A 13,992-nucleotide genomic window follows, 5' to 3' on the forward strand; every position below is an offset into this window, starting at 1 on the left:
TGACTAACGCAGCCTTTCTCTAACTAGCTAAGCAGACTGTTCAGCTCATTGGTGAGATCACTGGACACACCTTCACCCTCGGTGCTGCCTGCCTTCCCTGAGGTTGCAACAGGTCCAATAAGGTGCTTCTCTTGGGTGGTGTGTGGGTTTTTTCTTTTCTTATTTGCTACTGCTTTCTCCTTTTCCATTTCTAGGACAGCGAGCAGCGCTGGCATGAAGAAGCAAGAGACAGTGAAGCAGCAGCCCAGACAGTGGGGTGGAGCAGCGAGGTGTTACCTGCCTAGCCGCTGGCAGCTCAAGCTGAGGAAGTGGTGGGGCGCTGGAGAGGCCAAGCTGCTAAAGTGGTATGGCCGGGCTGCTCTGACCACCACAGATGAAACACAGAGCTTCGGGCTGGCAGCAACAGCAACAAAAAAGCAATGGCAGCCGCCCCTCAAAGCGGGAAGAGAGCACCCAGATGGGAGCAGGAGAGACGTGAGAGTTCGAGGGATGGAGGGCTCAGGCCAGAGGACACTTGTGTAAGGAGCCACGAGTAGCCAGGGAGTGGTGGGCTGTGCCTGGGAAGTCCGAGCAGGAGGATCGGGAGTTCTAAATCCTCCTGGGCTCCGTGAGAACCTGCCTCAGAACAGACAGACTGAGAGAAGAGAAAGTGCAGGCGTATACAGTTGCTAGAGGAGTTCAGAGAGCCAGCAAGTGTTTAGGGCCAAAGGCGGCAGGCACCCCGGCCTGCAAATTGTAACGCTGGTACCATCAAGGGCTGAAGAGTGCTAATTCCTGGTCCTACTGGGAAGCTACAACGTCAACTGCTGCCAGGAGCTGCGGAATCCTGACTTCCTAGGCCTACCCAAGACCTGGAACACTCAGAGCTGGAAGTTGCACTACCGAAAGCCTGCTCGAAGTTATGACACTAGAGGGCGCCATGCGCTGCAGCTCCCACCTGCTAGCTGTCACCTCCAAGGAAAGAAAAGCTGCTGCAGACCAGCACTCTAGCACACTGTAAGAGCTTCCCAGCCTGCCTGCCTGCCTGCCTCCCAGGACTCTCAGCCACGGAGAGAGAGAAAAAGGATCCCAGTCAGCTGACTGGGACCACCTTATAGTGGTTCAGGTGAGAACCCCAATTGTTCACCTAGTGTCTACAAGTGAGGACATTTTATTCTGTCTAACTGACTAACAGGTGGCCCCATTCCTCCCATTTCCCTAAGCAGAGGCCATGAGCAGTCAAGCTTACCTCGTAGGTGATGGCGTTCAAGTTCTGCTGCCCGGCGCTATGCTTGTTCTTCCCGCTCTCCTTCCGCTGCTCTTTGAGGTCTGTCAGTAACTGGAACACCTAGGAAGGGCCATGGGAGATATCGGTCAGTAAAGTCGAGAGATGTCTCTCTTCCAAGGGTTTAAGACAGTCAGGTAAGGCCATTTCCTTTCCACAGCCTGCTTCCCAACAGCTGGTCTAGAGCATTATGTCCCAGGATTATATCCTAGAACCACACAACATCTTTTAGACGCTCTCAGCTAAGTCAGTCCAAATCGTCCATTTATTTAAAATACAGGGAAGATGGTTCAGACATGGCTAAGAGTGCTTTCTGCTCTTACAGAGGACCTGCAAATCAGTCTACTCACAACCATCTGTAACTCCAACCCCAGAGGATCCATGGCTTCTACGGGTACATGTGCATACACATACAGATATATAAAAATAATAATGTAATATTATTATCTACAACAACATATTACTAGTACCTACTATAAACCAGAGCCTCCCCTGCTTCTCTGAAGAACCATATTATTATAATATATAAAATATACTATTATTAATATAATAATATTATTAAAAATAAGACCCTTGGGCTGGAGAGATGGCTCAGTGGTTAAGAGCACTGACTGCTCTTCCAGAGGTCCTGAGTTCAAATCCCAGCAACCACATGGTGGCTCACAACCATCTGTAATAGGATCCGATGCCCTTTTCTGGTCTGTCCAAAGACAGTGACAGTGTACTCACATACACGGAATAAATAAATAAATCTTTAAAAAAAAATAAGACCCTTAAGAAATAACTGTGAAGACTACTTAAAAATATGTATCACAGGCTCAGCCTGTAAAAGCACTTGCTATCAAACATAGCAACCTGAGTTCGATCCCTGGACCCACATGCTAGAAGGAGAAAACCAATTCCCACAAGTCCTCTGTCTTCCATGTGAATGGGGATACACATCACACAGAATAAATAAAATGTAATTTAATTTTTTAAATCATATATCACTAGTCCTTTTATGTCAAACCCTTTATGAGTATTTGAAAGCAAATTTTCCCAAGCTAAACATTTTAAAGGGGCTTTGCTTAATACACAGTCTAGTATAACAATTTCTTTCGATAACAGAAAGAACATGAGACAAATGATGTAACACAGCATTGAAAAAATAAGAGCCAAGGATAAAGCTCAGTGGCAAACCATTTGCTTAATGTCAAAATCCCTGGGTCCTGACACAGACACAGACAGACACAGACACAGGCACAGACAGACACAGACAGACAAAGACAGACACAGACACAGTCACAGACAGACACAGACACAGACACAGACACAGACACAGACACAGGTACAGACAGACATAGACAGACAAAGACACAGGCACAGACAGACACAGACACAGACACAGACACAGGTACAGACAGACATAGACAGACAAAGACACAGGCACAGACAGACACAGACACAGACACAGACACAGGTACAGACAGACATAGACAGACAAAGACACAGGCACAGACAGACACAGACACAGACACAGACACAGGTACAGACAGACATAGACAGACAAAGACACAGGCACAGACAGAGACAGATAGACAGACACGTTAGTGCTGGGTTGGAGGCAAGTGTTCCTGTTTCTGAGGTTTTGATCAGAGATCGGAGGAAAATACAAGCTCATAGTCCATTACTGCACATTTGTGCAACACCGCCCAATAGTCCTCCAGCCCCACCACCTTTGAAAAACAGTAGCATGAGACCCAGTGAACATAATGTTTCCCCAGTGAAACAAACACCTAAACACTAAGCAAGGGCCAAGCAGGACAGAGAAGCTCTTAAAAGCTAATGTTTTGACAAATGAACATTCCTTCCTGTGGCTAAGCCACAAGCACTCAGACTGAATCTTTAGTAAGCAATACAGCAGACTGAATTAGTCACACAGAGTACACAGACACACAGAGTACACAGCACACACACACGTGGGCGGACACACACACACACACACACACACACACACAGAGAGAGAGAGAGAGAGAGAGAGAGAGAGAGAGAGAGAGAGAGAGAACACAGTAAAAAATGGAGACCTAGATCTCCTCCTCCCTGGGACATGGAAAGTGACAGAATTTATCAGCAGGCCCTTCTACTCCTGGAGCTGTCCTATTAGACTGCTTTGCTAGCAGCAAACTAGACCCAGGCAAAGTTGAAGGCAGATAAAATGCTAATACCCCTTCTCGCAGATCTCCTTCCTCTTTCCATCTGCCCTCAAATTATTGCTCATTCTTTCACAATGGTGAGTCAACTCAACTCTTATTCTCTTTTTTCTTTTTTCTTTTTTCTCGGAGCTGGGGACCGAACCCAGGGCCTTGCGCTCGCTGGGCAAGCGCTCTACCGCTGAGCTAAATCCCCAACCCCCAACTCTTATTCTCAAAATGAGGATATCAGAGTCTTTGAAGCCATTGAGAATCAAAGAGAAGTAGAGAATGGTTATTACCAAGAGACTATGCATTTAATAGAGTCTTTTACAGCAGGACTGTACTCTAAAGCAGCAGCCTTCTAGAACATCTGTCTGCTCCAGAGACTCTGGGATTTGCAGAAGGAGAGTACCTATTATGAACCAGGGCTTCTCTGCTTCCCTGAAGAACCATGTGTAGTTCACCAAACTCAGATCACCCCAAGATCCATCAGGGGCCGCCTGCCCTGTGTTTAAGCTGAAACTTCAAATGAGTTCTCATCTCTAAAGAAAACTAATTCAACATCTTTCACAAGCAGAGACTAAACCAAAAGAAGAAATTACAACAGCCTGCATGGGGGTCCTTACCTCGTAGTTACTGAGCAGGGCAGCGTTCGCATCCTTCCTGCAAAAGGACAGTGAGTGGTCATCAGTTCACATCCATTTCAAGGTTACGTGTCTACAAAATAAACCCTTTAGTCAATCCCAGTTATCTCACTCAGGAATTCGGAAACAACCTAAAACCAGAAATGCCTTAAGTCCTGCCCTGGTGGTTAGCTGGCCCTGCCATCTCAGATAGAGACAACTTTCCTTCTCCTTTTAATATTTCTGTGTGTGCATGTGCCTATGAGAGTGTATGCATGCACTACACAGGTGTGTAGATGTCCATGCCTGTTGAGTCTGTGCCTGTATGTGCACAGAAGCCAGAAGACGGCACTGAACCCCTCAAAGCTGGGGTCTGCACGATGCTCAGACTTTTCTCATGAGTGCTGAGATTTGAACTCTGGTTCTTGTTATTCTTAACCACTGAGCCCCGAGACTTCCGTCTTTACAGACATAGCATATCACAAATCCATTTCCTCGTGGAAGACTAAGATACCGTGCTATCCCAAATCTATGTAGATAGAAGCTGAGGGGTCGGACATCTGACACGAGTTAGCTACAAGAACATGGAGGCAAACCCTCGAAGGAACCCCACTCCAGAAGGGTCCGTAAGTATCAAGAGCATCAGAAATGCCTGGAGAATCAATGCTGATTCGTCCTGAGCCAACACCCTTGTCTCATTACCACCATCAATCACTGGCATCTTGGACAGCCTGAGTCCTGCCATGCTGACAGAAATGGCCTATGTACTTCAACACTGACAATGTCACTAGGAACTCCAGCAGGGGTCAGGGAGCCTGTGAAAGAGTCACAGAGACGTCATATAGCTAGTTGCTAAAAGCCTGGTTTTTCCCCTGTGTAACAGCTGATGAAGCAAACTGTTACCGATCCTGTGTGAGCACAGCTATGCCACCAATAACAACTGATCCATGCCACAAGACTGCATCAGAGATATCCTATCAGCAAGGACACAGACCACAACTGGTCCATTCCACAGCATCCAGCAGAGGATGCACTGCTGTAAGCAGCCTGGAGCCCGTATACTGTGACAACTAAGAACACGGTTTGGAAACCAGACATATATAGGTTCAGATCTCCTCTCTGCCAAGTGAGAGATGTAGATTGGTTGGGCCAATTTCTCCCCAAGCTTACCCCAGCTAAAACAAGATATGGGGATAATTTAGTCCAGTGTGGGAGCTGGAGAGATGGCTCAGTGGTTATGAGCTCCTGTTGCTCTTGTAGAGGGATGGAGTTCAGTTTCCAGCACCTACCTCAGACAGCTTACAACTGCCTGTAACTTGTTCCAACACTCTCTTCCAGCATCCAAGAGCATAGGCAAGCAGACACACGCACATATACATATAAATATTTTTTTAAACAAATTCAAGTGCAACTTGATTCTAAACCCCATACCATCATTTGCTATGGGAATTTTTCTAAAGTGATTTCCTCTCTGTAAATAAATCTCACCCACAATGTGTGGCTTATACCGTACGCATTTATAAGATCACATAATGGAATTATCTAGAACACTGCAAGTGCCTGAGAAATGTCACTGTCGTTATGTTTACCTGAGCTCCTAAACTTCTCACTCCAGAAAGATGCTCAATGACAGAGTTTAAGATTAGGATCTCCATGAATGGGGGCTCTCATATGTTTAAAAAAAAAGATTATTTCGAGCTAGCGAGATGACTCAGTAGGAACACTACTCACTCTTCCAGAGGACCTGGGTTCAATCCCAAAGATATACACAGAGGCCCACAACCATTTGTAATTCCAATTCTGGGGGAATCCTATGCCCTCTTCTGATCTCCAAGGGCACCAGGCATGCACATGGTATATAGACATATGTGTTGACAAAACACCTATGTGCGTAAAACAGATGAAAAAGGTCACACCACCTCTCACTGAGACCTCTTGGATGCAGGAACTACTGATATGATTTCAACTCCACAGATGATGAAACTGAGGCTCAGAGATCAAAGGGACTTGCTCACACAGTAAGATGCCCCAGAGAGATGGACGACTAGGAAAAATGAGACCAGACTAGGTGAAAGGAGACTAGTGACAGAACCCTAAACCTTCGGGTGGAGCAGTCTAGAGGGGACACGATGCTGTCTGCTCCTTCACCGGGAGGGCGTCTAGATGGTGAAAGACTAGCACAGCACTTCAGAGCTGTGGGCCTGAGTGATGGCTGCTTTCCCCGCTCAACAACCGCAGTGGACTCTCCCACAGCTAACACAGGGGTCACCTTAGGCCTCAGGTCAACAGCGCAGTGACGTGAGCACAGAGCCACATGCTATCAGTAATTCAGCAAACAGCTAAGATTTCACAAATCTCCTGCTTCATCCCAAAGACTACGTGCCCAAGTCACAGAGTATTCTATTCAGAAAGAACCTAACCCAGGAGAAATGGGGCACAGCTCAGCTGGGAGAGTGCTTGTCTAGCATGCACAAGGGCCTTGGTTCTTTTCTTTTCTTTTCTTTTCTTTTTTTCTTTTTTCGGAGCTGGGGACCAAACCCAGGGCCTTGCGCTTGCTAGGCAAGCGCTCTACCACTGAGCTAAATCTCCAACCCCAGGGCCTTGGTTCCAAACGTACCAGACATGGCAGCCAGTAGAGACAGAGGCAAAAATATGGGAAGTTCATCCTCAGCTACACAGAGTAGGAAACCAATGTGAGCTAATGAGAGCCTGTCTTTAAAAAAAAACTAGAAAGTCCAATCAAATCATGTCAGGAAAGCAGCCCACAGGCTTCCTGTTTCTGCCGGAAATTGAGTTAAATTGGCTATGCTCTCAGAGGAACACTGCTCCTGTGAGACCTCTTCAGGGCCAGTGGCTCCATCCCTGCGTCACTGGTGTGTGTCACTTCCAAACCACAAGCTACTCTGCTGTCCTGATTGGGAAATGTGACGGTGGCCATTCCAAGTCACTGCCCAACTACACAAGCTCGCACAGAGGTGGGCAAGGTGATGTGTACTTGTAAGCACAGCAAGCTTGTGGCTATGACAAGAGGATCGCATTGGCTACATGGTCTCTCTCTCTCTCAGTCTATCTCTACCTGTCTCTGTCTCTGTCTCCTTCTCTCTCTTACACACACACGCGCGCGCGCGCACACACACACACACACACACACACACACACACACACACACACGTATGCACAGATGTAAGAGATGTTAAGACTCCAACAAACATAATCTGCCTTCTCTAGCAAATACAGGGGTTGAGGGGAGAGGGAGGGAGGAAGAGAGGGGACAATTGGGAATTCTCTTTCACATACAATTTGGAAAAAAAAATGGGGTGCTGGGGATTTGGCCCAGGATCTGCCGCATGTTAAGTAAGCGCTTACCACCACTCTCTCCAGCCCTCATGTGCATTTAAGTCTGTTTGAGGACCAAGAGAACTAGGCAGATACTGCACCTTGCAGACAGCCTCTGGCTGGCGTAAACCAATCAACTCATTGCTTCCCAGCCTCCCCTACTTCCTCTCCTTAGTCTCCATTTCTTTCTGTTTTGAGGGGCAGTGTCTCACTGTGTAGCCCAGGCTGGCCTCTGCATTCACGATTCCCCTGTCTCAGGCATCTGAGTGCTAGGAATGCAGTTGTGCACCACCAGGTCTGAATGATCTTGAGGCCTAGCTATTCGGCTAAATATCCAGATTAAATGCCAAAACATTCTAGGCATAATTTTGTTCAGTACAAGGCCAATAAGAGACTGATACAGGTCAGTGGTAGCGCGTGTGCTTAGCACGCAATCCCTAGAGCCAAATCTTCTGTCCATGAGCGTACCAAACACCTTTCCCATGAAGACCTATGTGAGTCGTACATCTTGGAAATTTCTTTAAGGTTTTTATTTATTTACACGTGTGTGTGCACACATGTTCAGGTGCCTACAAAGGCCAGAAAGGGGCATAGGGTAGCTCTGGGAAGTTACAAGGAGTCACAGGCCACCTGACGTGGGTGCTGGGAACAGAACTCAGGTCTTCTCCAAGGGCGGCAAATGTTATCAGCCACACAGCCATCTCTCCAGCCCCAAGAGAGACCCAGCTAAGTGAGATGGCTCAACAGTTAAAATCACTTGCTTCTCTGGCAGGGAATCCAAGTTTGGTTGGCAGCACCCACACTGGGCACCTCACAAATACCAGCACCTCCACCTTCAAGGGATGGAGACACCCAGACGCCCACACACAGATGCATACATGGAGTCATGCACATATGAAATTTTTTAAAAAACATTTTGTTTTTGAATTTTTTTTTTAAAGACAGGGTTTCTCTGCAGAGCCCTGGCTGTCCTTGAACTCACTCTATAAACCAGGCTGGCCCCAAACTCAGAGATCTGCCTACCTCGGCCTCCCAAGTGTTGGGATCAAAGGCTTGCACCACCACTGCCCGACTTAAAAATCAAAATTAAAAAAAAATTTTAATGGCATTATTAAGATAACTGGAAAAGTTTGGACATGCACTGCATTGACATCAATGTTAAGTTTCCTAGGTCTGGTAACAGTATTGTGGTCACTTACATCAATGTCACTTTTAAAGAACTGGAGATATGGGTTAGTGGCTAAGGACACTTGTGCTCTTCCAGAGAACCCACACTCAGAACCCAGCACCCACATGGTGGCTCACAACCAGCTGCAACTCCAGTTCAAAAGGACCCAACGCCCTCTTCTGACCTTGTGGATGCCAGGCGCAAATGCAGTAAACATGCATACAGGCAAAATACTCATACACATGAAATAAATAAAACTAAAAAGGGGTTGGTTTTTTATTATTATTGTTTGGCTTTTTGAGACAAGGTAGCTCTGGTTGTCTTAGAACTCACTCTGTAGGCCAGGCTGGTCTTGAACTCAGAAATCTGCCTGCCTCTGCCTGCTGAGTACTGGGATTAAGGGCATGCTTCACCACTGCCCACCTTGAAAGGTATTTTTTCAAAGGATGAAACACTGACGTGATGCCTCCAAGTCTCCAATGGTTCCATGTAAGGTGTGTGGCTATGTGTGCATGGAGGGAACGCTTGTGCAAGGCAACAAGGCAAATATCCACGCTCAGATGTGAACAAGCGAGCCAGCCTGGGGAGCAAAGACACTTACCGCCAAGGGGACAGCCTGAGTTTGAGTCTGTGTGGTGGAGGGAGAGAACCAACTCCCACAAGACGCCCTCTGACTTCCACATGTGTGGTGGGGTACATGTACCCCCAATAAATAAATGTAATTTAAGTTGTTAACAAGGAAGGCCTCAGTGAGATGCCTCGGCAGGTAAAGGACCTGCCACCAAGCCATCCCAGGGACTCACACAGTAGAGGGGAAAAAACCGACTCCCACAAGTTGTCCTCTGACCCCACACACGCACTAAGACATAGATGCACACTTGCAGATAATTGAAATATAATAAAAAAAATTAAAAATTAAAGTTGTTGGGGCTGGGGATTTAGCTCAGTGGTAGAGCGCTTACCTAGGAAGCGCAAGGCCCTGGGTTTGGTCCCCAGCTCCGGAAAAAAAAAAAAAGAAAGAAAGAAAAAAAAAATCCAGCACCTGCGAGGTAGGTGGGGGATCAGAAACTCAAGGCTGGCCTAGGCTTTGAGTGAAAAGCTGGATCCAGGGAGTCACCATTGTTATCTTGGCATGAGGACGTCTCAGCTCAGACTTTGTCTTTCCGTTGTGTTTTTGAGATGGGCTCTCACTATGTGACACAGACTCACAGACTGGCCCGCTCTACAACTGCAGCTGCCCTCAACCTTGTGATCCTCCTGCTGCTACTCAGTGCTAGGACAGCGAACCTGGGCCCCAGTGAATTTTAAAGAGGTGGCTGCTGTGCCATAGGTGGGCGGGTACTTGGTGAACTGAGGCTGACTCACTCTTTGAATTTTGCCCTGCCAAGTTTGCTGAGTGTGCCGGATCAGTTGAGTGGAAGTAAACAACCACGCTGGAAAACAGAATTCTGAATACACAGAACGAAACGATCTGTTGACAGGCTTTCCTTAAAAGCACGCGCAAACACCCACGAAACAAGTGAGCAGTGCCTCTGAATTGCCACACGCTTGACTTAGGAGCGGAATGACGACAAACGGAATTGCTAAAGTGCTGGAAGCGCCACCAATCCGTGTTCTGAAAAGATACCCTTTGACTCGAAAAAAGGGAAAGCTCCAAAGTCAATGAACGCCTCACCCACGGCTCCGCCAGCCAACCGGCACTCTCTTCCTAAGCCCACTGCTGGTTTGTGATGTCTCTGTTGCTTCTCTTCTCTAAGTCTCTCTCTTGCTAACTGTAAAAGGAAGACAATGTCCATCTTCCCTGGACTATAAAGCAGACCATATACTAAAAGGTACAGATGGCTCGGCAGTTAAGAGCTGGTCCTGCTCTCACAGAGGACCTATGTTTGAATCCCGTCAGGTGGCTGACAATCACCAGTAACACCAGCTCTGGGGGGGGGGGGGGGGGGGTGTGGATCTGACGGCCTCTTCTGGCCTCCAAGAGCACTGTCCTCACAAGCACAAACCCACAAACAAGACGTATACACAGATAATAAAAAACAGTCTTTGCTGACAGTAGCGGTGCACACCTTTAACCCCAGCGCTTGGGAAGCAGAAGCAAGTGGATCTCTTGAGTTTGGGGCTAGCCTGGTCTAGAGAGTGAGTTACAGAAGATCCAAGACTACACAGAGAAACAATGTCTCAAAAAAAAATTTTGGGGGTTGGGGATTTAGCTCAGTGGTAGAGCGCTTGCCTAGCAAGCGCAAGGCCCTGGGTTCGGTCCCCAGCCCCGAAAAAAAGAAAAAAAAATTTTTTTAAGCTTTAAAAGATAGGGGGCTAGGGCTGGGGATTTAGCTCAGTGGTAGAGCGCTTACCTAGGAAGCGCAAGGCCCTGGGTTCGGTCCCCAGCTCCGAAAAAAAAAAAAAAAAAAAAGAACCAAAAAAAAAAAAAGATAGGGGGTTGGGGGGTACCATGGGTTGGGAATGTAGCTCAGTTAACAGAGGGCTCACTTAACATGCATAGCCCTGAGCCCCATCCCCAGCACTGCATAAACAGGGCAAGGTATCATATACCAATAGGAACAGCACTGGGAGAGTAGAGGCAGGAGGATGAGAAAAGCTTAAGGTCCTCCTGAGTACATATCAAGTTCAAGGCTAACCCTGGATAACATGAGACCCTACCGTAGGAAAAAAGGAAAAAGTAGGTAACAGACTGTCTAATGACTGGAAAGGAAAACAAGATACATTTTAATGTAAGCAACCTGACAAAAAAAGGTCAGAAATGTTTTTGAGGAACCGCCATCATAAAAATGAGTAGTGACTGAGAATACATGCAAAGGAAGTGCAAAGGAAGTGTCCCAAGATGAAGCACTAAGGCGTTCAACATTTAGACAGCAAAGGAGGAGGAGGAAGGAGAAAAGGACACCAAGCAGCAAGATGTAGGAGAGCCGGGGCGTGTTAGAGAGCTGACACTTTCCACGGTTTCTGACACCAGCTACCCAGAGATGGAGAAAGCTTAACCAGACTGAGCCTGAGCTACCCAGTCAGAGACCCCCATCTCAGAGACCGAATGGCTAATCTAATGTGGCTTGAGGTGAAGACAGGGCATCAGAATTCCATCATCCTCAGCTACATAGCCAAGTTCAAAGCCAGCCTGGGCTACTTATGACTCTGTCTCCAAAAAAAAAAAGTCTGACCAACTATAGTATCTATATAACAATTGAGCAGAAGACAAAGAAACATGAATAACAACACAATTTAGGTATGTCAACTGTGTACATATAAAGTCCGCAGGTGGAGTATATTCAAAAACTTCATTTGCCCATCAAGAAATATTTTCTTTATGGAAAAATAAACTGTTAGGGTGGCTTTGTTGTTGGTAGAGTGACTGTCTAGCATGCTCAGGTCCCTTCCATCCCAAACACCACGATATGATAATGGGGTGTGTGTGGCTTAGTGGTAAAGTACCTGTCTAGCATCCCTAAGTTCTATCCCTAGCACCACCTAATAATAATAGTAGTAATAATAATAATAGTGATAATAATGTTGTGGAAGGTGTGTGTTAAGCATGTGCAAGACCGTGGGTACTGGAGCTGGAGAGATGGCTTAGTGGTTAAGAGCACTGACTATGGCTTGGGGATTTAGCTCAGTGGTAGAGCGCTTGCCTAGCAAGCGCAAGGCCCTGGGTTCGGTTCTCAGCTGGGGGGGGGGGGGGGGACAGGACACAAAAAACAAAAAACCACTGACTGTTCTTCCAGAGGTCATGAGTTCAGTTCCCAGCTACCACATGGGGGCTCACAACCATCTGTAATGAGATCTGATGCCCTCTTCTGGTGTGTCTGAAGACAGCTACAGTGTATTTGTATATAATAAATAAATATATCTTTTTTTTTCTTTTCTTGTCTAGCAAGCGCTCTACCACTGAGCTAAATCCCCAACCCCATAAATAAATAAATCTTTAAAGGAAAAAAAAAAAGACCGTGGGTACCGTTCCCAACACCACCAAATGAGGAGGAAGAGAAAGAAGAAGAGGCTATCCCAACAACAGCTGGAGAAATATCTCAGGAATTTGCCTAGTTGCCAGGTAGGAGTATTACATGCCTTTAGTCCATGCCTCCGAGGACAGAGGCAGGTGGATATCTGAGTTCAAGGCCAGCCTGGTCTAAAGAGCTTGTTCCAGGACAGCCAGTGCTCTACAGTGAAACTTTGTCTGGGGGGAGGGGGAGAAAACCTTGCCTGCTTTCCTGGTTAATCTTAACTGTCAACTTGAAACAGCCTAGAATCCTCTAAAGAAGCCTCAATGATAAACTGTCTTTTACCAAGTTGTTCTATGGGCGTGTCCACGAGGGACTGTCCCGATTATTAAATGATGCAGGAGGGTACCGCCTGGCCAACTGATGGTGGCACAGGCCTTTAATCCCAGCACTTGGGAGGGAGAGGCAGGCCTATCTCTGGGAGTTGAAGGATAGCCTGATCGACAGAGCTAGTTCCAGGAAAGCCACGACTACGCAAGCCCCAACACCCCCCCCCAAATAAATAGAAATAAAAAATAAAAGGGATGAGGGGTTATACAGACCGCGGCAGGTGCCACCATCCATGGACTGCTTCATAAAGAAGTTAGAAAACACAGAGAGTAAACCAGAGAGAGTTCTTGAACTGGTCTGAAGCTTCAGTTTCCTGTCTGAGTTCTTGCCCTGACTTCCCTCCATAATGAACTGTGTCCTGGAAGTTTAAGATGTAATAAACCCTTTCTACCCCTAGATTACTTTTGGTCATGGTGTTTGTCACAGTAACTGAAAGAAAACTAGCACAGCCAGTACTTTCACGACCCTGGGTACCAATTTCCAAAAGAACACGGCGATAACGGATGGCGATGCAGGTCAGTGGCAAAGGCTTTGCCTAGCAAAGTCCTGGGTACCATTTCCACCATTACAAAACAATGATGGCGGTGCTGATGGCTGGGGATCTGACTCAGTGGTAGAGTGTTTCCCCGAGCACATGCAGAGCCCACATCACAAGATGATTGTGACTGGCACGCATCTCAGGGTCACACTACTTCCAGAGCACGTGCAAGGTCTTGGGTTTCATTCCCAGAACCAGAAGAAAGAGAAAAAATAAAACCCCTCTCTATCCTTCCAACATTCCCCTCCCCAAAAGATACCGGAGGAGAGCGGGTTCCAACACCAGCAGGGTCCCTCCCCTGCCGCCCCACCTCCATGCACTTCCGGTCCGTGCACCCCGCCCACCCGCCCTGCTCGCGGGTCCGGAGGTCTAGCCGCCAGCCGCCTCACAGTCCCCAGCTGATTCTGCTTTCCCCTGGACGTGTCGCTTACACTTCCATGTTGCCTCTGCCTCGTCGTACACAACCGCTGGAAGAGAAGAACCTCACGTTACGCCAGCTCTGCTCTGCTCACCGTTTCTGTGTGTGTGCCGCAAGGCACTCTGGGACCG

General features: G+C 47.3%; 1 protein-coding gene across 9 annotated transcripts in view; it reads right to left on the bottom strand.

The window, feature by feature from the left end:
* Crcp (CGRP receptor component) overlaps positions 1-13,992 on the bottom strand; it is a 56,105-nt gene that overhangs the window by 21,771 nt on the left and 20,342 nt on the right. For 4 of the 9 annotated variants that reach the window (XR_015633851.1, XR_015633853.1, XR_015633852.1 and 1 more), the window contains exons 1-3: positions 13,875-13,985; positions 4,062-4,098; positions 1,229-1,327 (exon numbers count right to left, since the gene is read on the bottom strand). Coding sequence is in view for 2 of the 9 variants with exons in the window: in NM_053670.3 (NP_446122.1) it covers positions 1,229-1,327; positions 4,062-4,098; positions 13,875-13,882 (144 nt within the window). In the remaining 7 variants the exon portion in view is untranslated. Of the gene's footprint in view, positions 1-1,228; positions 1,328-4,061; positions 4,099-13,702; positions 13,760-13,874; positions 13,986-13,992 lie in introns of those variants that run through there. The other 5 variants (XM_087577537.1, XM_087577538.1, NM_053670.3 and 2 more) reach the window with 5 other exon arrangements.

Source organism: Rattus norvegicus, chromosome 12, assembly GCF_021556685.1.
Source record: "Rattus norvegicus strain SHRSP/BbbUtx chromosome 12, alternate assembly SHRSP_T2T, whole genome shotgun sequence".
NCBI classification, from domain to species: Eukaryota; Metazoa; Chordata; class Mammalia; order Rodentia; family Muridae; genus Rattus; species Rattus norvegicus.